The 24,568-nt window shown below is 43.6% G+C and overlaps 1 protein-coding gene across 4 annotated transcripts in view; it reads left to right on the plus strand.

The window, feature by feature from the left end:
• DNAH14 (dynein axonemal heavy chain 14) overlaps positions 1 to 24,568 on the plus strand; it is a 291,965-nt gene that overhangs the window by 42,686 nt on the left and 224,711 nt on the right. For all 4 annotated transcript variants that reach the window (XM_077340659.1, XM_077340670.1, XM_077340680.1 and 1 more), the window contains exons 12-15: positions 1,370 to 1,467; positions 5,780 to 5,952; positions 20,743 to 21,090; positions 23,098 to 23,439. In XM_077340659.1, coding sequence (XP_077196774.1) covers positions 1,370 to 1,467; positions 5,780 to 5,952; positions 20,743 to 21,090; positions 23,098 to 23,439 — 961 coding nt within the window. The remainder of the gene's footprint in view (positions 1 to 1,369; positions 1,468 to 5,779; positions 5,953 to 20,742; positions 21,091 to 23,097; positions 23,440 to 24,568) is intronic.

The raw sequence follows: 24,568 nt of genomic DNA on the forward strand, positions 1-24,568 counted from the left end.
AGAGTGCTTCTGTTTTGCCCATGGCAACTGTTTGCTTGCACTTCAGAGAAAGATTGAAACAGTCTCTTGCAACATTGTTACAATATTGTTTCTCTCCCTACCCAGCCTTAAAAGGTGGGAAGGTAAATGTAACCTGAAGCTGATTGCTTATGATTTATTATTATTACTAGTAATCAAGCCCGCTGCAACTAATACAGCGGGCGCTAGGTTAGGGAGCCCCCGGCAGCGGCGCTCTGCGCAGCTGCCGGGGGCTCCCTGCCCAGTGGCCTGATGCAGCGAGAGGTGCAAAGCGGAGGAATCAGGCCAATCAGGCCCCTTCCTCATCACGGACTAAACCCGCCCTAACTCCTCCCACAAAGCGGTTAGCGCTTTATTTAGTCCGCGGCGCCCATGGCGCCGCAGGCGTGTTAAGGATTATTATTAGATTTATTTCCCGCCACTCCCTACAGGCTTGTGGCGGGTAACAGTAGTCTTAAAATCCCCCATTAAACCCCCCACTAAAAGACTATAAAAATACCCAACACAGCAGTTAATACCACTCTCCCCTACCCGAACAAGGGCATTGGGGGATGGAGGGTAATGATGAATACTTCAGACCCCCAGGGGGGCAATGTTCTTCCTCACCAATCCCAGCCTCAACCATAGACCTGGCGGAAGAGCTCCGGTTTACAGGCCTTGCAGAACATTGTCAGCTCCCGCAGGGCCCGCAGCTCACCCGGGAGCTCATTCCACCAGGTTAGGGCCAGGACAGAGAAAGCCTTGGCCCTGGTTGAGGCTAGGCGCACTTCTCTGGAGCCAGGAACGACCAATAGGTTTCCCCCCCACAGAGCGTAAGGCCCTGTGGGGCACATAGGGCAGCAATTTTATCACTTGCAACATTATCACTTGGAATATGTGCAGCAATTTGTCTAAGCATGGTGGTAGATCAGAATCCCATTCCTAGCTGATCCCCCATCAGCTGTGAGTGAGCTTCTGACAGGCAGCTGCCAACTTGTATAGGAGCTGTTCAAATTGCTTGATGTAACTTAAATGTAACCTCAATTGACTTACAGCCTGATTGTGAATATTGACTGCATAACAAGCTAGCTGAGAAATTTGCAGCATCTCTAGCTTCTAGTGGTATGGCGGATGTTCAGTGATAGGGATGAAAATCTTATATTCTTGGAGAGGTATGTAGGTTAGAAATACAATACTGTGGGGAAGGAGCAGGCAGCTGGTTTTGTTACACAGTCTTTGTTTGTTTGTTTGCCTCTTGTTGTGTGATCCATTGTTGCTGGTAAAGATCCATTTTAAATTGGGGGCATTTTTGTAAGCAAGGACAGCTTTAGAATTTTACATTTAGAATTTTACATTGTGCTTTTTTTAATAGTTCTTCAGCATTCTCGACAGATCTATATCTAGTGCCTAATAGAAAGGAGTTTTCATTACAGTTGCAAGGAATTATGGATGGATTGGAAAACATCATTGGTATGTAATTCCCATAAGTGTTGTGTTTATACACTACATATCTACTTACATATTTTGATCCCTCCTTTCCTCCAAGGAGCTCAGGATGGCATACTTTGATCAGTGATGGGCTTTATGTGCTGCAGAACTATGGTTCAGAAGTTGAGAAGTAACTTGGAGGTGTGAAAGTCTTCCCCCCTTGTAAACACACCTATTACTGTGCATGCCTAAGGCAGCAGTTCTCAACCTTACCTTTCCCGTGACCCCAACTTCGGTGGTGGCGGCGGCAGCAGAGCGCACTCGTGGGTGGTGTGCGTGTGCGTATGTGAACAATAATCAAGGCAGCATGGAGGTGGTCATTGCCATGGCTCTGCCTCCTCCGGCCTTTGCCTACCACTGCCTTCTTCCCATCACTGTCCACCGACGCAGCCAGCAACCTGGCGACCCTGGGGAAGGGGCCAAGCGATGCCAAATGGGGTCATGACACCAAGGTTGAGAACCACTGGCCTAAGGGGAAGGAGCCATGTCTTACTGCTCAGTTCTTTTCCAGTATTGTTGGAAGGAGAAAATTATTTGCGCAGGGACTGGGAATGGTATTCCAAATCTCTGCACCTTTCTTGATCTTAGATGGATCAATGATTGCATTAGACACAGAAAGTTCAAATTGGTGCCCCTTGCTTCTATTCCTTATCTTCAGTCACTGAGAGACTTACTTGCCTCTGTTAACTTCAAAAACAGCTACTTCTCCACCTGACTGCCACACAGCAAGTTCCTGTGGCTTCTCATGGCTCCTTCTGATTTTTCCTGGACAGATCTACATACTTCTAAGCCTACATGTCATTGAGAAAGCTGCACCTTTACTTTGAACCAACTAGGACAACCCAATCTCTGAGAAAGTTTACCTGTCTTAGGACAGAATGTTTACCATCATCCACATGGTTACCTTTGATTAAAGCATTGGTGTTTTATCTTGGAGTATGGTTTTATTTAGTTTTGCATGATAATTCTTGCCTAAACACTGGCTTAATAGTGATAGTGATAGCATACATAAAGGAATGATGGGAGAAAGCACAAGAACCCTTCTTGTTATCCCAATATTAGGGATCCTGTGTTTGTTTACACCTGTTTCAGGTACATGCAGTATCTCACTTTGTACAAATGTCTTGGAGGACTACCAAGAGACCTGCAGATATCTAACTCTGCACAGAGTTCAGCCTGAAACAAAATGTAGGGACAGAAAACTAAAGCTAATAGGAAAAGCACTTTACAGAGGAAGACCAGAGTGGTCACTCCATACTTTTAGTGCCAGAGAGGTTCCTGTGCTTCTCATAACCATGTCTCGTTGGAGAGGGGTATGTGTGCGCACATGCGTGTGTGCATGTGTATGTAAGTGGCATCAAGTTGTGGGTGACTTAAGGCTGTTCTAGCAAGGGGTTTTCAAGGCCAGTGAAAAAAAGTGGTTTATCTTCCTCTGTGGTCTCCCATTCAAATGCTAATCAGGGTTAACCTGCTTAGCTTCTGAGATCTGGCAGTACCATGCCACTTTCTCACCCCTCATTAGGAGGATATTTTATTGCTATATTTTTGTGTAAAGAATGATTTTCATAACAGTACAGGAATAGACTCTAGTATCAAGTACTTATTCAGACTGAGATCCCTGAGCCTTCAAATCTAATCATATATGGTAGAAAAAACTGCAATAGAACCATTTTGAGTTTGGCAACTGGGAAAAGAAAATCTTTGTTAGGAGGACCCAAGTGCTATCACTTGAAGAGTAAAGCACAAGGCTCTCCATAACAGTTACATTACACCTTTATACCCATGTACAAACAATAGACTTTTTTCTCAGTTAAACTACATTGCAGTTTTGTAGAGATTAGTAAATAGTATTTATTTATTTATTTCAGCAAGATGTTTTAGTATACATTAGCAGGCTTCCCTTTATGTAACAGCCCATGTGATTTTTCAGGAATATGCAATTTTGCTTTTCAACGTTGCAGCTACTTTCTGTATACTTGCTAATAGTTCCTTCTTGATTAACGTCTAGAAGAAAAATGTATAGATCTAATATTTATTTGACTATTTCAACAAATTGTGGGAAAAGTCACTGTTCAGAAAATTAACTTAAATTTAATGACAAGTAAAGTTAATATATTTTAAAACTGAGCCCTCATATATACATTAAAAGCTGCACATGACCTGATATAAAATTGTGAAAGTTGTATTTACATCCTGTGAGGGCTGCAGGAAGCAGTGGTATGTTGAATTCGCCTTTCATTCATGCAGTCTCAAGACACATCAGTTCAAATCCGAACCTGTATGTTGACATAGTCCATTATGCAGCATTCTCTGGCCCACATCCTATTGCTGCTTCCATTCATCCTTCTGCTCCTTTTCTCACACTTCTCCTTAGCTCCAATTCTTTCTCTGCTTTTATTTCCTTTTTCTCTGCTTTTATTTCCTTTTATCTCCTCCTGCTTTTACTCTAGTGTTCCTTTGTCTTCTCTTCCTCTTCCCTCCTCTGCTACTCCCTTTTTAACCCCTTGCATATTTCTGTGTTTCACCAAATCATCTCCATGCCCCTTTCTCTTGTACAGTTAGAGCTGTCCCCCACTCATGCAGTCACATACTCTGTGCTACCTCTGATGTCTCCCAAGCCAGGCTCCTCTCGTTTGTAACTTGGAGCCTTCCACTGTCACAATAAGGCTGAAGCCAGCAGCCATACAATGCCAAGTAGGCTATGGGAGGGCACAAGCCAGCTGATACCACCTGTTGTCCCTCCTCACAGCCACCCCACAGTGACTTGCTGGGACTCATCCCTGGAACCTGGAATCAATCAGGCCATCAGCAGATGTTATGTATGATGTAACCCCTCATCGCTGGACTGACAGTGCCCAGTGCCTCATGGCCTCTATTACCAGTCTAGGCTTATGCCAAAGCCAGACTTCAGGTTCTCTGGTCAGCCAGGATTCAGATCTGCCCAGACTTCATTTTCAGCTTGATCAAAGCCACCAGTCTGACCTGACAGCTGCAACCCTCGTGCTCTGCATTCATTCCTCCCCCACTCCATTGATTGCTAATCCACTGGCCAGCAGTGTCTATTGCCCAACCTCTTGTCTTCACACCTGTAGCTCAAGCCACTCTGCCAGGAGGGAATTTCCCTCCACCCAGCTAGCTATTCTCTTGAGCCCTCTGGAACTGTCCCATTGTACTGTGATGGTTTCCTTTCTTCAGAGCCATCAAGACCCACCCATACCCATCTCCTGAGCCATTAGCACCCATTTTACTCATAGTCTCAACCCCGACAGCCCACCGGGTGTATGTACAATCTCCAGAAAACATCACCCTTCAACAGGGTATAAAAGTCCCTGTTCTGGCAAGCCACTTTGCCAACTCGAACCTTGGATGCATCCAGGGAGCCTGACATGCTGTTGGACTTTGTGCCATCTCTGTCTACACCTTTTCAGGAACTGGTTATTATACTTCCATTGATCCCCTATCCCGGACTCTTTCCTTGCAGTTATTTCCCTATCTGTTAGATTGATAGTGTGCTTGTTATATGTTTGTCTATGTATCTTTATTTTCTATTGAATAAAGCCTATTTATTTTATTCTTATATATCTGTTGTCTGCCTCGAGTTCATAGGGTGCAGTTACCTGGTATACATAGGGATTTTGATCTTTTAAAGTTACCTGACCTCTCGCAAGCCATTCCCCAAACTTGCCGTGTGTCTCCTGACATGACCAATTCAGGTGACATAGATGGCTATAACAGAACTTTGTGGAGGCTCAAATAATATTTTAAAATTTATTTACAATATTTTAGATTGCTTTATAACTCAAGATAATTGCCACAATTGTTTAACAAAAAATTAAAAGAAAAACAAAAATAGAAAAACAGTAAAACTAAGCTTACAAATAAATACATTTAAAATAGCAATAGTCTTGACTGGCATCCAAATGTCAGGGTAGTAAACATGTGCTTGAACTATCTACTAATGGATGTCAGAGAAAAGCCAAACAAATTTGCCAGGAAAAAGCATTTACAACTTTCAGAGTTCCTTATAAAAGGTCCTCCTATAGAAACTTGCCTTTCCTAAAAGAAGGAACTGTGAACAAGCCATACATTTATTTATTTCTAACATTTTTATCCTATCTTTCTTCCTTCATCTTATCCTCACAACAACTCTGGAGATAGAGAAAGTTGGGAGGTTTCTAATTAACATGTTGAAAAATCTGACAGAATTTCCTGAGCTAGTTGTATAGACTGTGGCCTTTACTTTGTACTGCCATATAACCTGTTTGTGTAAATATTTTAAATTATCTCTTATTAGATCAAGTTGAACCATTTTGTCAAAATTCTGAGCTGTCAAATTTTGTCTGTCAGTCTTCACATAAAGTCATGTATCCATATGAGGACCACATTAATTCTGAACAACAACAGTATTTAACATCGTGGCCCAACTGTGATCTAATTCTAGGAACGGATCCAGATTACCACAAAAAAGTATGTAAGAATATCTATTTCTATTAAATAACACTATATTTTTCAAATAAATGCAATGCTAACCCTGATCATCACTAAAAATCAATTCATGTGTGTAGCCACGTTGGTGTGAACCTACAAGACAAAGTATGAGTCCACTGGCATCTTTAACACCAACAAATGGTAGCCATATGAATTAAGCTTGTTTTTCCTGTTTGATCCTTGAATCTGTTAAAAAACTTCATTATGCTTTGTATTAATTTGCTACATTAACCTATATGTTAATTAACCTCCATCTATATGTAAGGACAAGCAATATCTTTAACCGTTCCTGCGGAGCGGATAAAATAAAACAGTAAGGGTTCCGAAGGCGGGCCTTGTCCGGGATGAAGAAGGGTGCCAATTGGCCCCTTCCCCCGAACTGACAATTGGAGGGCCCAATCGGCAAGTGCAAAGCGCCTGCCGATTGAGCCCTGCAATTGTCAGTCTGGCGGCAAGGGACCAATTGCGAGCTGCGCACAGCATGGGTCGCGATTGGTCCCTTGCTGCCAGACTAATGAATCAGGAGGTGCAAAGCGCTTCCCAATGTGCCCCCTCCAACGTCGGCCGCATTCGGCCGACCACCGCCATTTCCTGACTCGCCGCCGAGACGAGCAGCGGCCCCCAGATGCGACAGGCCGCAGCGGCGCAAAGATGCAGCGGCAACAGGCAGCGGTAACAGGCGGCGGCTGCCACCCACCAATATTGGCGGCGGTGGCGGGGAACCGCTGGCCACAACTGTCTACCAAGGCCGCCTCTGCCGCTGAGACAGGCGGCAACACACGCTTCGGCCCCACCGCGAGCCGACTGCCAGCATTTGCTGCCTCGTCACCAAGACAAGTGGCGGCAACTGGTGGCGGCAACCAGCGGAGGGAAGAGGTGGCGGCAATACGTGGCAGCGGACAGCAGCAGCAGCAATGAGGAACCGCCGGCCCCCAATCTCTCTCCTGAACCCAATCCCGCCTCTGCCGCAGGGACAGGCCGCCACACACTTCGGCCCCACCGCGAGCTGCCCACCGACATTTGCTTCCTCTCCGCAAGGAACACAGGTAGGCAGCAGCGCGGCCACATAAGAGGACGCGGCAGCGGCGGTTGGGAAGCCTCCCAGGCTCGCACACGGCCGGCCGCGGCTGCGGCGGAGGGGGGGGCGGGGAAGGCTGACAGGCGCCCTGGGAAGGGTATGACGGCAGCTAGCGCCCGTTGTATTTAAAGTACAGCGGGCTTAATTACTAGTATAGTGATAAAATATAAGCTAAATATAACCTAAAATCATCCAATCTAAAACTCAAATTTACAATAGACTCTTGGCATGTTTAGAGATGTTTTTGTTTGTGTGGGGGGTTTGATCGCACAATTGCAGTTGAAAGAATGCCGTAGAATCATAGATGTCTACTTCTCTCATTAAAAGGAATGAATTCTTTCTTCTGTTTCCTGTTATCAGACTGAATTCCAGTGTATCTGAAGAAGTGTGCATGCACACAAAAGTTTATACTTTTTTTTTTTTTATAGAAAGTTTTTATTTTATTTTCCAGAGTTGAAGACAGTGAGATACATGCAATCTACATTGTTAATACAGAAAAGGAGAGCTATGCTCTTCATTTGATACACTTGGTTCCCCATTTTTAATCCCTTTTGTAAATAGTTCAGGTAAGGGCCCCATTGTTCTTGAAAGGCCTCTTAGTGTCAGTTTGGCTATCTTGGTAAGATCAGCTAGTTTATTCACCCAGTCTTCTGTCGAGGGTAGTTCTTGCGTTTTCCATTTCTTGGCCAATTCTAGTTTTGCTGCCGTCGTCGCATAGAAGAAGAAGCTCTGTATGTGGGTTAGGAAGCACTGTGGAAAAACATTTTGGTTCCCTGTTTCAATCTTAAAAACCCTCTTCTCTCCATTTAAGATTATAAGACTGGCTACAATATTATGGACTTTTACCCAAAGCTTATAGACTTTTTATAGACTTTTTCACGTTTGCACCACATTTAAAAAGAGAAGTCTACTTTGTTACCATCATTTCAACATTTGTTTGCATAGTTTCTGATAGTTTTAACAATCATAAACAGTTTATACTTAACATAGTCCTAGAGCCCTCCACATTTTCACTAGAAAAAGGGAAAAAGGGAAAAAAAATAAGCCTGCTTAGTTGTACGGAAAGAAGAGAAACAAATATATATAAGTATACATTGTTAATACCAGAAATAATAAAATGGAGTCTTCATTAATTAATAGAATAGATTTTTCGTTAGTTATATTTACACCTCCTCAGTTAGAAACCTTCTTTTAGTTATGCTTTAAATTTAGGCTGAAAGTCACTACAGAGATATGTTAGATAATTCAAATTCAGCTATCATAGGAAATCTAAAACCCCACACTATAATGTAAGCCCATTCCATTAGGTGTCTCCTTTTAGTTATGCTTTGATTTTGGGCTGGTAGACACTGCGAAATTAGGTTTAATAATACAAATTCAGCTTACTTAAAAGATCTTAGACCCCAGATTAACTTCTTAACTAGTTATATTGCCTATATGGCTACATAAAGGAGGTAAAAGAGGAAAAGAATTTCGACCACTGTGTTGCATTTCCATTCCCCAAGCTTCTTAAGGAGGTCTCATTTCGAGGCTTATTACGTCTTGTGGCTCCCGTTGACTAATGTTCTGTCCTATTGGTCTTTGGCTGGGAAAGTACAGTTGTAGTCTTTCCCTCGGGGTATACATCGATAAATCTTGAAGCAGTTGTACCTCCTGGACTCCAATATCAGTACAGATGTTTTTCCATGAAGCTCCTTTCAATCGATTGCTTTCACCGCAGATCCATCTGTCTTTCTTGTGTATTGTTGCTTTGGAGTGGCTATATATCTTCTCAGGTAGGGTGTCCTTATCTGAGCTGCAAGACTCTGACATCCCCTTTTCCATCTCCATAATTTCAGATTCCTCTTCTGCTGGTAATTTTCCATCTTGTTTAGAGCTATCATCAGCCACTGCTATTGGTTCATCATTCCTGTTAGAGACTTCTTCCTTAATGCCTTTAAACTCCATGAGCATATTTTTAAGTGAACCATTTATAGATTCTTTCAGGTCTTGTGTTTGTTTATCTAGAAGATGTGCAAATTTTTTAAACGAAAACATGTTCCAGGTTTGGAATTTTGTTAGACTTAATCAATTATGCATATGTTGTTTCCAAAATATATTTGCAATTTTGCAAATAGCCAGTAGAGGTCCTACAGAGTCCTAACGAAAGCAACAGTCTGTTTTGAATTAAAGGAATATCTCTAAAGCTTAGTTCTCGCGAGATTCCACGGCTCTAATCTCTCTTATCTTCGAAGACAAAAAACAGATACAATAAGAGCTGTTACTTATTAGTTTGAGTTGATTTAAGTCCTTCTTCTGCTTAGAAAAGAAAATTAGCCTGCCTCAAAATGAGGTGGCATCAAGCAGAGCCAGAAACGGGGGGAAAAGTAAAGACGGAGAAGCGGAAAAGCACTTGCATCTCTGCGTTGATTAATGACTCAATATCTTGGAATTTGGCAGCTTCACCCCCTCAGTGGTAATAAATAGTCCTGTCACTCTGGCTTGTTTGGATTAGCGAGAGCAACTCTCCACGCCGAGAGTTCATTCCAGGGAAGAAGGTGCCGAGGGAAACCCCACTCACTGTTTGTAGGCTCGATCTGATGTCTGCCAGATGTTTTCACTCCGGAGTTGTGGTGAGTCGAAGGTCTTGCTGGGAGGTATCCAATTAGCTTTGTAGATTAAAATAAGCTTTGTAGATTGCAGAGTTGAAAAAGGAGGAAAAGGAAAAAAGATTTTAAGATGGCGGATGGCGCTTGCTGGACCCTGTGCACACTGAGCTTACGTTCCAGTGGGAGATTAATTTCCCTGCGGAACAGAGAGGCCCCAGAGATTCACAAGGAATTCCTGAGAAGATTTATGGGTGGGTTAGCGTACCCAAAACCCGATTCTGTCAATCACAGCAGCGATTGACCCTCAGTGGAACAGGAGCTCGAAGTATTCGAGCTATCCAAGTGCCATGGCTCCGCCTTCTCCCAAAAGTTTATACTTTTAATAAAACTTTGATGATCTTAAAGGTGCCACTCAACTTAATTGTATCATAAAAACAGAAAGTAGACATTATATTTTACTGCATCGTCTTTTAAGATTTTGAATAGTGCATGCCAGCAAATTTGGAAAACTTAACAATGGCCACAGGATTGGAAAAAATCAGTTTACATTCCAATCCCAAAGAAGGTCAATGCCAAAGAATGTTCAAACTACCGCACCATTGCACTCATTTAGCTAGGCTCCAGCAATATGTGGACCGAGAATTCCAGAAGTACAGGCAGGATTTCGAAGAGGCAGAGGAACTAGAGATCAAATTGCCAACATACGCTGGATCATGGAGAAAGCTAGGGAGTTCCAGAAGAACATCTACTTCTGCTTCATTGACTACGCTAAAGCCTTTGATTGTGTGGAGCACAACAAATTGTGGCAAGTTCTTAAAGAGATGGGTATACCAGAGCATCTTATTTGTCTCTTGAGAAACCTATATGCAGGTCAAGAAGCAACAGTGCGAACTGGGCATGGATTCACTGATTGGTTCAAAATTGAGAATGGAATTCAGCAAGCCTGTATATTGTTGCCTTGCCTGTTTAACTTGTATTAACTTGTATGCGGAGCACATCATGAGAAAGACGGGGTTAGATGAGTCACAAATTGGGATCAAGATTACAGGGAGAAATATCAACAACCTCAGATATGCAGATGATACCACTCTAATGGCAGAAAGTGAAGAGGAACTAAAGACCCTGTTGATGAAGGAGGAGAGTGCAAAAGTTGTCTTGAAACTGAACATCAAGAAAACAAAGATCATGGCATCCGGCACTCTCAATTCTTGGCAAATAGAAAGGGAAGAAATGGGGGTAGTGACAGATTTTATTTTCCTGGGCTGCAAGATCATTGCAGATGGGGACTGCAGCAAAGAAATTAAAAGACGCTTGCTCCTAGGGAGCTATGTCAAATCTAGACAGCATCCTAAAAAGCAGAGACATCACCCTGCCAACAAAAGTGTGTTTAGTCAAGGCTATGGTATTCCCAGTTGCAACATATGGCTGTGAAAGTTGGACCATAAGGAAGGCTGAGCGTCAAAGAATTGAGGCTTTTGAACTCTGGTGCTGGAGAAGACTCTTGCGAGTCCCTTGGACTGCAAGGCGAACAAACCGGTCAGTCCTAGAGGAGATCAGCCCTGACTGCTCCTTAGAAGGCCAGATCCTGAAGATGAAACTGAAATACTTTGGCCACCTCATGAGAAGGAAGGACTCCCAGGAGAAGAACCTAATGTTGGCAGCAATTGAGGGCAAAAGAAGAAGGGGACGACAGAGAATGAGGTGGCTGGATGGAGTGACTGAACCAATAGGTGCAAACTTAAATGAACTCCGGGGAATGGTAGAGGACAGGAAGGCCCAAAGGATCATTGTCCATGGGGTCACGATGGGTCGGACATGACTTCGCACCTAACAACAACAACAAGACATTATATTATTGGTTTACATGTTAGATGGTACTTTGTTTTATGATTTCTTCAGAGATGGGTGTTGTGCTATCTGAATTTTACCAGGCAACTGGAAATATTTTATCTCTGATATGCTGTTAATCTTTAAACGTCCCAAGCCCCGAACTCCTAGCCCCCCTTACCCGATTGCCCTTCTCTCACACACTTCGCCGCCGCCGTTGCGGCCCACGCAGACGCCGCGGCTGAAGATGGCCCGCCGCCCACGCTCCAAGATGGCGGCCGAGACCAGGATGGCGAGCCTGCGCTGACGAAGAGGGCGAAGACAGGCCGCCGCCCACGCTCCACGATGGCTCCTGAGACGCTGCCGCCACCACTGAGCCGCACCACCAAGCCACGGCCAAGCCGCCGACCGCGCCGCAACATGGCTGCTCCCTCAGGTACTCCTTGCCCTGCCCTGTATGCTGTCCTCCCTTCCTAAACCTCCCCTCTCCTCTTCCTCCTTCTGCCCCTGGGACCCCTCACTTACTCCGGCCTGGTCCTCCAGGCCCACTTCCAGGGACCCCTGCCAGCACCCCATGGGAAGCCGCGCCACCTGCTAGCGCCCATTGTATTCCCACTACAATGGGCTTTATTCCTAATCTTTAAATAAGTGTTGTATATCATGAAAAGATTCATTACAGATTGGCAATTCAACTTGGATAAACAGCTTGAATCAAATTCAACCTCACATAACCTTCAGTTATGTGAGGAGCAAACGTAAAGAAAAGGAGGCTATTGGCCCACTGTTGGGTGCGGATTGAGAAACTCCAACGGAGGATGCAGAGAAAGCAGAAAGGCTCAGCGCCTTTTTTGCATCTTTTTTCCCCCCACAGGTCAAAGGGTTTAGGCACATCTAGAGATGGCAGTAGCCAAGAGATAGTGTCTGGGTGGCAGGTTGACATGGACAGAGAGGTTTTCGAGAGGCATTTAGCTGCACTGGATGAGTTCAAATCCCCTGGGCCGGATGAAATGCACCCAAGAGTGCTCAAAGAACTTTCTGGAGAACTTGCACAGCCCTTGTTCATTAAATTTGGATTATCTTACAACTCATCCACAGTTGAATGATCCAATTATGGATATACTAAATACACCTGGTTCTGGCCCAGTTTCTCTTCCCTTTATTAAAGGGATTCAGAATGTCATTTTCCCTATTTTGGAGACTCTTGCCTCGGTCCCAGCTTCTTCGAGGAAACTAGAAGCAATGTACAAAGTACAGGAGAAAAATTGTCAATTTCTTTTTCGCCATTGTAAAGAAAATTCTATTGTCCCTGCAGTTTTACCCTCAAGGGGATGTGGTCCAATTTATTCTTGCTCTCAAGATAAAGAGGGGAGAAAAATAGATTACCTGGCAAAGAAGGTTTACTCCTCCACAGCCATGGGGCTTAGGGTGGCCAATTATGAGGCCATCATGAGCAGATAGCACACCTCCCTGTGGGAACAGATGACCCCTCTGCTAGATGCTTTACCAGATGCTCATAAACTGCAAGCAAAGGCGGTTATCAATGAGGCTTTAAAGCTCACCAAACAGCAATTAAACGCTGCCAGGCACCAGGCTGATTGCCATGCGAGGGCCATGGCATCTTCGGTGGTTTTTCGCCGCCATGCATGGCTCCGTTCATCCTCACTACAAAATGACACGAGGTCTTGGGTTGAGGATTTTCCCTTTGAGGGCAAGGAGTTGTTTAATTGTGAGACGGACGATACCCTGCATACCATGAGGAAGTATACCCTCACGGCAAAGATCCTGGTTATTAGTTCTACTCCTATGCAAAAAACGCAGGGTAGATACTCCCAGTCTCAGCACAGATTCTCTGGGTATACAGGTATTCGGGCCCCAGGCAATCATATCAAGCAGGCCCTTCGAGACCTTTCTCAAATAGAGGGAGGAAAGGTTCGAATAACAGAGCTCGTGGTGACGGGTTCCCATCCAGGGGTTCCCAGGGGGGCTCGGGCACACAATGACTAGATATTCCTCCAATGTTTGGGGATAGATTGGCTTCCTGCTACACAGTTTGGTGTTCCATAATCTCCAGTTCATGGGTTTTAAGAATAATAAAGTGTGGCTATTATATTGAGTTTCTTTCTCACCCAGCATATAATGCTCCATTACGAAAACAGGATTATCCCTCGGAATTCTTAGATCGAGAGTTGGAGTCTCTGGTATCAAAAGGGGCAGTGACTGATCTGGGTTTTGCTCCCTCGTCTAGAGGGTTTTACTCCAGATTTTTTGCCATCGATAAGAGAGATGGGGGGAAAACGCCCTATTTTGGACCTTCATGAGTTAAATAAGTCGGTTAAGATATCAAAATTCAGGATGCTATCGGTAGAGGAATTAATACGGGTTTTGTCAAAAGGGGAATGGTATGCCACCCTAGATTTGAAAGAGACGTACTTCCATATGTCAATTGACACTACATATCGGAAATTTCTCCGTTTCACTTATGGTTCAAGACATTATGAGTACAATGTTTTACCCTTTGGTCTGGCATCCGCGCCCCAATTTTTTGTAAAATGTACGGGTGTTATAGTGGCACATCTCAGAGCCAGAGGTTGTGCGGTTTATCCATACCTAGATGACTGGTTATTCGTTGGAAATTCCCCTTCCCAGTTGCAGAACAACTTGGATATGGCCATAAACCTGTTGGAAAACTTGGGTTTTATAGTTAATATATGGAAAAATCCAATCTTTCTCCTTCAAAATCAGTAGAATTTATTGGGGCAATTCTGGATTCGCAACGGACGATGGCCTTTCTTCCCCAAAGGAGAGCACATACACTAGTGCATTTAATTCAAGCAGTGATAAGGAAGAGATTCCAGTCGATTAAGTGTCTGCAAATGTTGCTGGGCCATATGGCATCAACATCAGCAGTAACTCCTTTTGCACGTCTGCATATGAGACCTCTGCAAATGTGGTTCATTAGAGCACATAACCCTTTAAGGGATAGTCCCTGGAGAAATTTATTGATACCCAGGGCTGTAGTTCGTTCCTTGCAGTGGTGGTCTTCTATTTCTAACCTCTTAGTTGGAGTTCCTTATGGAATTCAGGACCATGATGTCACAATCTACACGGATGCTTCACTGCAGGGATGGGGAGCGCACATGGCTCAGGGCCGCTGGTCAGCCTCTGAAGCATGATTGCACATTAACCTGTTAGAATTGAGGGCCATTAAAAAAGCTCTCATTTCTTTTGCAGGGTTTCTCAAAGGTCGTTGAGTGCTTATAGCAACAGACAGTACCACAGCGAAATACTACATCAACAAGCAGGGGGGCACATCTTCTCTAAGACTGTGCCGAGAGGCTGCAGATATTTGGCAACATGCTATCATACATCACATACATATTCAAGCCATCCGCATAGCCGGCACATCAAACATGATCGCGGACACACTCGGTCGTCTCCCCTTGGGGGATGCAGAATGGGAGATTCACGATTGGTACACCTTGCTCCGGTGTTCCAAAGAAGGGGTTGGCCGGATGTAGATTTGTTTGCCACATCCCTAAACGCGAAATGCAACAATTTTTGCACAAGGGCAGGCAAAGAGCACGGGTCACTTGGAGATGCATTCCAACTCAGGTGGTCTGGGTGCCTTTTCTACGCTTTCCCTTCTCTAGGGCTTCCCCAAAAAGTCATAGTGAAAATGAGGGATGACAATTCAGACTCCATCCTGGTGGCTCCTTGGTGGCCTCAGAAGACATGGTTCCCACTTCTGTGGTCACTAAGTCGCCAATTTCTACCGCTCCCGCAGGTATAGGATCTCCTGTCCTTAGGCCCACACTTCCATCCAGACATTCACAGGTTGCACCTAACAGTGTGGAGATTACGTCTGACCTAGGGTTAGATCCTCATGTCTCGGAAGTACTATTGGCTGCTCATAAGCCATCTACTAGGCATTCTTATGCCCTTAAATGGAATAGGTTTCGAAAGTGGGCTGCAGAACATAATATAGACCCTCTCAACTGTTCAGTGTCTAAAATTTTCCAATATCTCTTGGGTTTAAAAGATGCTGGATTATCAGTTTCTTCCATTAAGATACATCTGGCAGCTATTTCTAGTAGACACAGTTATGTAGAGGGTAAGTCTTTGTTTACTAACAATAAAATTAAGGCTTTCATGAAGGGTCTGTTTAATCTTTTCCCTCCAGCTCCTCGTGTAGTACCGCAGTGTTGGTATTAGCACAACTGATGTGCAAACCCTTTGGCTACTACTGACTTAAGGTTTCTCTCTTTTAAGACAGCTTTCCTAGTAGCCATCACGTCAGCGAGACGAGTAGGTGAATTGGGAGCCCTTTTATGTGATCCCCCGTTTATTCAATTTCATCTGAATAAGGTGACGCTGCGACCATCATTATCTTTTTGCGCTAAAGTGCCTTCGAAATTTCACCTAACGCAAGGTATTTCCCTACCAGTATTTTGTCCACAACCTACCTCAATTCAGGAGCAGGTCCTTCACACATTGGATGTCAGGAGGGCACTACTTTTTTATTTAGACAGAGTCAAACCATTCAGGGTTGATAGAAGTCTGTTTATTTGTTTCAAGGGACCCAATAAGGGCAGACAACCCACATCGCAAACTATATCTAGGTGGATAGTTTCGGCAATAAAGATAGCTTATGAAAACGCTAAGAGGGAATGCCCATTACGCATTACAGCACATTCCACACGGGCACGTATCTGCAACTTTCTCGGCTCGTCTTCCACTGCTGGAAGTCTGCAGAGCCGCTACATGGTCTGTACCTTCGACCTTCATCAAGCACTATTCGATGGATGTCGATACCGCATCAGATGCAGCAGTGGGCAGAGCAGTGCTACAAACGCTCTTCCGCTGATGGCACCCACTCCCTCCTCCTTGGTGAGTAATCTTGCTATTCTCCCATGTGGGACTGCACTGAAGCCATGAAGATGAAAACAAGTTTGCACTTACCTGTAACTGCTGTTCACCGAGTGGCTTCTGTGCAGGCACACATCCCACCCTCCTACCCCGCAGTGGGCAGTTATTAAATCGGCTCACGGCGGCAATTCAGGAGAACTGAGGGAGGAGTGCTAACCCCTCCCAGGTCATGTGATATTTGAGCGGGAAAATCTTTCTCCTCCTCCAAAAAGGGAGCGGTAGCACTCCTGGGAGTCTTAAAGACTGATAAATAGCTCGCTAGCTCCTCTCCATGATAGGCCTGCGACATCGCAGTCCCATGTTTGCCTGCACAGAAGCCACTCGATGAATATCAGTTACAGGTAAGTGCAACCCTGTTTTCTGCCAGAGCCTTACCAAATGTGGGGACATTTCCTCTTGGGATTTCATTCCTAGCTGTGTTCAGTAAGATAGTCGAAACCGAATGGGAGTCACCAGCTGTATCTAAGTCAAACCAACCCATCAGCTTGAAGTTCTACACCCTGGTGTCAGATGAGGTGGAGCACTTCAAACTACCACTAGTAAAAATAAATAATGGATGCTTAGAGACCACCTTATACCGAAAGCCTACTGACCAGCAAACGTACCTGCATGCCTCTAGCTACCATCCTAAACATACCAAACAATCTATTGTATACAGCCAGGCCCTGCATTACAACCGCATCTGCTCCAATTCCACAGATAGAGATTCCCACCTAAATGATCTACAACAAACCTTTTTGGAACTAAAGTACACAGTCAGTGAGGTCAAGGAACAGATTAACAAAGCCAGAAGGATACCAAGAGAAAACCAGTTAGAAGTCAGACCCAAAAGAGAAAACAATAGAACACCACTAGTGGTTACATATTACATATGGCTCTCAGCTCAAGACAGTACAACACGTCATCAATGACTTACAACCTCTAATGGATAATGACAGTTCTCTTTCCCAAGTACTGGAGTGGTAAACCTTTTCTTTCACACAGAGAGCCCCCCAATCTCAAACAACTCATCCACAACACTGCAGCATCTAATGTTAACATGGACACTGTGTGAAGGGCCTCTGGGTCCTACCCTGGGCTCTGCCATTCTCCGCCGTAATGTCCCGTTACTGGCTTCTTTCCCTTACAAACACTCTCCAGGCTTCCGGCAGTTTGATCGTCTTTTATTCCCGTTTCTTCCTCTGTACACAACAGTGCTACCGCTTATCACCAACCAAAACCCACCACTTGTTCCCTCTTCCCTCCTTATATATCCCCCTGGTGACCCTGCCCCTCTATTTAACTCCCTTGTCTCTTTTTCCACACTTCCGTTTCCTTTGACCGGGAGTTTACAGGTAAGTTCCTTTTCCCTCTAAGTACCTCCGTCTCTGTTCCCTTGGTCTGGCCCTTCCCCGGGGTGCAAGAGCTGGGGTGTTCATTTTACATTCCTCCGGCTCCCCTCCCCTTTTGCGGGCTGGCTGAGAACAATCACCACCATCTGACTCATCTTGGTAAGCATCCCCCTATTTGTCTCTATCCCTCCCCCGTTCCTTCCTATAGTTAACGCCTGATGACCTTGTCCTCTTAGCCTCCCCCACCCTCGGTGCTGTAAGTCCGTGCGGGGTCGTAACGGTCTCGCCCTCATAGCCTACTTCAGACTCCTCCTGGCCACTTGCCCTCTTGCTACCACCAAGGTGCTCATCGGAGTTGTTCCAGCCACTTTCCCCCTGATCTGTTGTTCATCCAGTCTCTCTATGTTCTGACATCCGATTCTTCATCTGCTAATGGCATCTCGAAGCCCTCGTTCATGGCAGGCACCTTCTTGCCAGTTAAGTCTCTCTCTCCTGGACGTTTGTGGCCTGCGACCTTCCCCCCCCCCCCATGGCTGACCTGCCCAGACACAATGGTACTAGAGCTTGCAACAAACCCAGATGCCAACTTTGCTGCCACATACACCCCAATGCCACAATTACTGGACCTAACAACATCACCTTCACCATCAAAGGCTTATTCACTTGCTCATGTTCCAACATTGTATATGCCATCAAATGCCAATAATGCCCATCTGTTCTCTACATAGGGAAAACAGGTCAAACCCTCCACCAAAGAATTAATGGACACAAGTCTAACATCAAAAAACACAGAACTGAACAACCTGGAGGGGAACATTTCAGCCCTCCAGGACATTCAATAATGGACCTGAAAGTAGCAATGGAACTTCAAGAACAGGCTACAAAGGGAGATTGCAGTAATGCAGGTTATTACAACACTCAAAACAATGACATACCTTGGACTCAACAAGGACATAGGTTTTTTATCTCACAATTATTATTATTATTATTATTATTATTATTATTATTATTATTATTATTATTATTATTAATTAGATTTATTTCCCGCCACTCGCCGTAGGCTCGTGGCGGGTCACAATAGTCTTATCCCCATTAAAATACCAATTAAAAGACTTAAAACAATCACAACATGGCGGAAGCTCTCATTATTCCTATCACCATTATTATTGCTATCAGAATAATAATGCTATTATTGCTATCAGAGCGGCAGGGAGGGTGGGGAGGAGATCTAACTTACTAGGTCCGGGGTGGGGGGGAATGCTGGCACTCATTTGCTGACCCCAGCCTCAACCAAAAACCTGGCGGAAGAGCTCCGTCTTGCAGGCCCTGTGGAAAGCTGGTAAATGCATGGTAACCTTGTTTAACTCGTGCATCCACATTCCTCACAATTTATTTTATTTGGGATCATGAGACTAAGATGATGTTAGCAATATGTAATGTAATTTTGAATTTAACTCTCTGGTCTCAGGACAAGATAGTTGCCAACACAGCTTTTCACTTGCAGGAATGTTTCACACTTGGGAGGAGATGGATGGGGCCAGCAACAAATGGTACAGTGAAAGCCATTAATCACTGCCATAGACAGTTTTATTTCTCCTATGTTTTTGTGAACTACAACTGAATTCGAGGGGACTGATTGGCTGTTTTAGCAAAGAATTATAGGGCTGTATTTGGATGTTGTGACACAGTTTACTAATTTAATAGAATTAACTTTTGCTTTATATTCCCACTGTCATGATGGTAGTTCATAGTCTGAAGAAGAGTGCTTGCACTTGAAAGCTTATGCCTTGAATAAATCTTTGTTGGCCTTAAAGGTGCTACTGGACTCTGATTTTGTTGTGCTACTTCAGACCAACACGGCTACCCACTTGAATCTAATTCATCTAAGTATTAGTAAAAATAAAATAATACTGTAAATCCCACACTTGTCCTCCCCGCTTGTGATATTTACATTGGATATTAATTCACTTCTGCTTTGTATGTAAGATTGGCAGATTTGGATTTAAGCATAGGGATCTATTACCTACATTTCTAATTTGACTATGAGGTATTGTGGCTCCTAAAAGCATTTATTTACTTTTATTTTCTTATCTTTATATACTGCGACTCAGGGTGGTTTACTTAGAACATGGGGAAACATATGCATAAGTACAGTATAATTCATAATAAGTGCAGAATAATTCATAATAACGTCAAATGAAGTAACAGAATAGTGATTACAATAACATAATAACTGGTGGTAACAACATTAATATATTAACTGTGATCCCATGGTCAGAGTTCAGTTCACGGGGAGGAGTTCTGGGGGGCCCATGTTGCTGAGTAGTAAATCAAGTAGTATCTTGCAGTGATGCCTCAGCTTGGCCTGGGCATGATGAGTTAGACACTTCTAATAACGTAGCTGAGTCCAAAAAATAGGGCTCCTGTTTCTTTAATTAGAAATTTTGGTCACATACACCTTGCTATGCAGTGACTTAACTATTAGATGTACAGGCATGCTCTCTATCTAGACTCAATTCTGATAAGTGGAAAACACTGCTATCCTGATAACTTTGAAAAATTACTGATGTGAATATTAAAGGATTAGATCAGTGGTTCTCAACCTGGGGGTCGGGACCCCTTTAGGGGGTCAAGCAACCCTTTTGCAGGGGTCACTGTAGGGCAAGCAGCTTGGTTGGGGGGGGCATCCACACAACAGCCTTGCAGGGTAGATCGAGATAGAGCAGCCAAGACCAAGATCGGCATGGTAGGACACGAGGCAGAACCGAACTGAGAAACCCCAGAAAACAAACAATTAATATATAGTCATGAACAATGGGTCTTCTTGCCATTGGTCAGTTTTGGTTTAATTTCTGTGAAAGAACACTTACATAATTTTATGGTTGCGGGTCACCACAACATGAGGAATGGTATTAAAGGGTTGCGGCATTAGGAAGGTGGAGAACCACTGGATTAGACTAATGCCATAAAATCTTAGTGAAGATCAAAGTTTAGAATTTGTTGCTATTTGTCTCTACAGATTCTGACTCTTTTATCTATTCAAAGTAGTTCATTGGCCCACGTAGAACGTTACAGCAAAAACTTTATGAACTACTGTGAAATGGTGGATAAAGCTAAAAATTCAGCTGACAAGATAACAGCCCTAAAAAGAGAACTATCTACACATGATTTCAGAAACATGTTACAAAATTATACAACTGATACAACGGAGATTGTATGCATGATTATTGAAAGACGTATTCGTATGTTTAAGGTCAACAGTTTTAACTTTCAAGCTGATTGCCTGCCATATTTTGAGGCTCTGCTTAATATAATTCATTCATGCTTTTATACAGTTATTGAAGCAAAGAATGTACATCTTGTAGAAGTAAGTGAATAGTATAATTTTACTGAAATATTTAGGGTATGATTTCTAGGAACTTTCTTCATTGACAATATTAGGAAATATCCTTATGCTTTATGCCAATATCAAGCTCCAAACACAAATTAATCACACAGTCACAGCTACAATTTAAGATTCTACAAATCTTGAAGAGAACCCAAAGTTGTGTATGAAGTCTGCTTGTTAAAAAAAAAAGTTGTGGAGACCCCCCACCAAGTGTTAAAGCAAAGTCTGCTCCTATGGAATCATTAAAACCCTGATTTTTGTACGCCATTTTGGGTTGCTTTTCAAAATGACCTTCCTTAATGGACAGTGATATCATCACATACCAAATATTGACCTAGTATGACATCCAAAAGAGCCTCTTGTGGTGCATGGTGGTCAGGCAGCCAACCTGCTGTCTGAAGCTCTGACCATGAGGCTGGGCATTCAATCCCAGCAGTCGGCTCAAGGTTGACTCAGCCTTCCATCCTTCCGAGGTCGGTAAAATGAGTACCCAGCTTGCTGGGAGGTAAAATGGTAATGACTGGGGAAGGGAATGGCAAACCACCCTGTATTGAGTCTGCCAAGAAAATGCTAGAGAGCGTCACCCAAGTGTCAGACATGACTTGGTGCTTGCACAGGGGATACCTTTACCTTTTTATGACATCCAAATGTCAGCTCTTTGTATACTGTTAAAAATAGTTTCTGGATGCAGATTACCCAGCCAGTTACATATCATTTTCCAACCTTTTGGATGAGAGATAGCTTTGTAAGTTCAGGCACATTAGAATGCCATCTGCTGTTTAGATGCCAGCAATGCTGACAAACTTGGTCATGGGCATTGAGATTCCCCTTGGAGTTATAATCAATTGTTGCTAAATTTTTACTATTACAGCTTTTTGTAGAAATTTGGGAGACTTGGGGTTTTTTTTTGTAGAATCAAGGATGAGGTGCCTTGTGACCAGGAGGCTGAAGTAAGTAGTTTGGAGTAAGCAATGGACTGCGGAAGGAGGAGAAAAAAATAGAGTTTGAGGCTTGAAGAAGAGAAGGCAGGGAGTTGAGGCTAATTAACAATGAGCACTTGAAGATCAGTAAGGCTGTATGTTCTAGCGGGGAAAATAGTTCAAAAGAGATTTCCCAAAAAGACCAGCTAACTAAAAGAATATGTACTGCGGATTAAAAAAAATGGGGACCTGAATAATGGATGGAAGTGCTATAAAAAATTGTACAACCGGTGAATCTCAGGCAAAGATAGGAGGGGCTAGGTTTTATCATTTGGGACAAAGCAGACTGGCTAGGGAAGCTTGGAGATGTTTGAGCCAAGGAGTATGATAGGGGAATATGTTTAATAGTGTCTTCTGTTGTCACTGCAGCATTGACACATAGAGCCAGCTTGGTGTAGTGGTTAAGAGTGCGGATTTATAATCTGGCAAGCTGGGTTTGAATCTGTGTTCCCCTACATGCAGCCAGCTGGGTGACCTTGGGCTTGCCATAGCACTGAGAAAACTGCTCTGACTGAGCAAGAATATCAGGGCTCTCTCAGCCTCACCTACCCCACAGGGTGTCTGTTGTGGAGAGAGGAAAGGGAAGGCAACTATAAGCCGCTTTGAGCCTCCTTCGGGTAGAGAAAAGCGGCATATAAGAACCAACTCTTCTTCTTCTTCTTCATCTTCTTCTTGAGGAAGGGGGGAAAGCCAAAAATTTGGAGTTTTACTTGCTTTTTAAAGACATACTTGTAGAAAATAACCAGGAAGATCCAGTCAACCAGGAAAACATTTCTATGTTCCATCTTTCCTCTTACTTCCATGAATCATATAGTCTTTTTTAGTGGCGTCAGTATTAAACTTCTGTGAAAAAAATATGTTTACCTGTCTCAGGATTCTTTCTTTTCCCTGGAAATTTGCACCTTGTGTCCAACTTTTTTGCCCACTTTGAGAACCACTATTCAGGTGAATAATTTAACACGAATGGGCAGTTACATAGGTTTAATCAAGATTTTGTTGCCTTTAGGTTATCCAGTCTGCAATTTCAAAACTGAGCAAAGAACTTACAACAGTGGATGGGTTCATTGAGCATTTATTATATCTCCATGAAATTGTATCACAGCTACCCAAAATAAAGGAAGACTGTAATAATCTGTCTGTACTCTACTTTATTTCAAAAGACTATGACATCTTTCTTCCACTTCAGCAACTTGCTCTCTATCAGACTGCTATACGTTCACTTCAACATCTTCAATCAGTTGTCATTGTTTGTGAAAAAAGGAAGGATGAATATGTTATAAAATTTAATGAAGGTTTGGGAGAATATATTGATAATCTGCAAGCTGAAATCAGGGAATTCAAAAACAAAGTAAGTTTCTAATGTAGTAAAAATTATTTTTTTGAGGTTTTGAAAGGCAAGAATGAAGCAGCTATGCATTTAATTTCCTAATTAAACCATATCTACCATTTGTTTCCATCTTAAAGTGGGAATGGAGAAAGTCCTTTGCAGATTATTTTGCATTTGTGATGGCCTGGTGGTAAAGAAAATGATTGCAATCTTCTAATTGATCATACAGTTATTAGAAATTGGCTATAGTTCTGTATATTGGTTTGACTATTTTTGTCCTTTGGTTCTTATCAAGAGGAGAGCAGTATGTTCCTCTCCGGTATGCAGCTTCTCGATGTGTCAGAGGAGGGAACATTCTGAACCGGGTCAAGCCAGTCTTGTCTTTTGTGCGCCAAGGCCAGAAAGCATGAGTATGCCATTACAACGTGTAAAACTTAGGGGTGGGGATTGATGCCAGGCAAAGACCTGGGCTGATTCTGCACTTACTTGGTTTTTTTCCGTTGTGGATCATGCTGAATTCAGATCTATTTGAACTCAGGTCTTCCTCTGTCCCTTCTGTCCCTCTCCCAATTGAAACAGAAAGTGTTCTGCCCTTGATTGGGAAAGCTCAGAGTGGGGAGGGGAGTCAAGTGCAACAAGAGTCTCTTCTTGAATGGGGGTGGGAGGATTGGAGAGCAGAGGAGGAGGAATAGAATCCAAGAGGCTGAGACAAGTCAGGGCTTCTGGAGTCACTTTAAGACAACCCTTGAAACTGGGAACCAGGAAGTCTTTGAACTGACAGCCTGGCTAATCAGGGAAGACTGCTTTGCTACAGTGTTGGAGGCATGAGGCAGGAAGTTAATTTGCAAAAAGCAGAGATCTGCACATTTACTGATACTGATTTGTGAAATATCGAGGGTTATATCCACTTCTGGATATCATGGGGGACAGGTAGGGTCACTCTGGATCAATCATGCATGTTGCAGAGGGAAATTCAAAGTGCCCAAAATCAAAGTGGAAATCAAATTAAGTGTATAGGGATTTATTCGAGCTGGCAGTGGGTAAAAAACCTGATGCAGACTACACCCTAGATCCCTGTCAGCAGTTTCTGGAAGGCTGGTTTGATGGTTGTAGGGCAATGGTCCCCAACCTTTTTTGGGCTGGGGACCAG

Source organism: Paroedura picta, chromosome 1 (assembly GCF_049243985.1).
Source record: "Paroedura picta isolate Pp20150507F chromosome 1, Ppicta_v3.0, whole genome shotgun sequence".
Classification (NCBI taxonomy): domain Eukaryota; kingdom Metazoa; phylum Chordata; class Lepidosauria; order Squamata; family Gekkonidae; genus Paroedura; species Paroedura picta.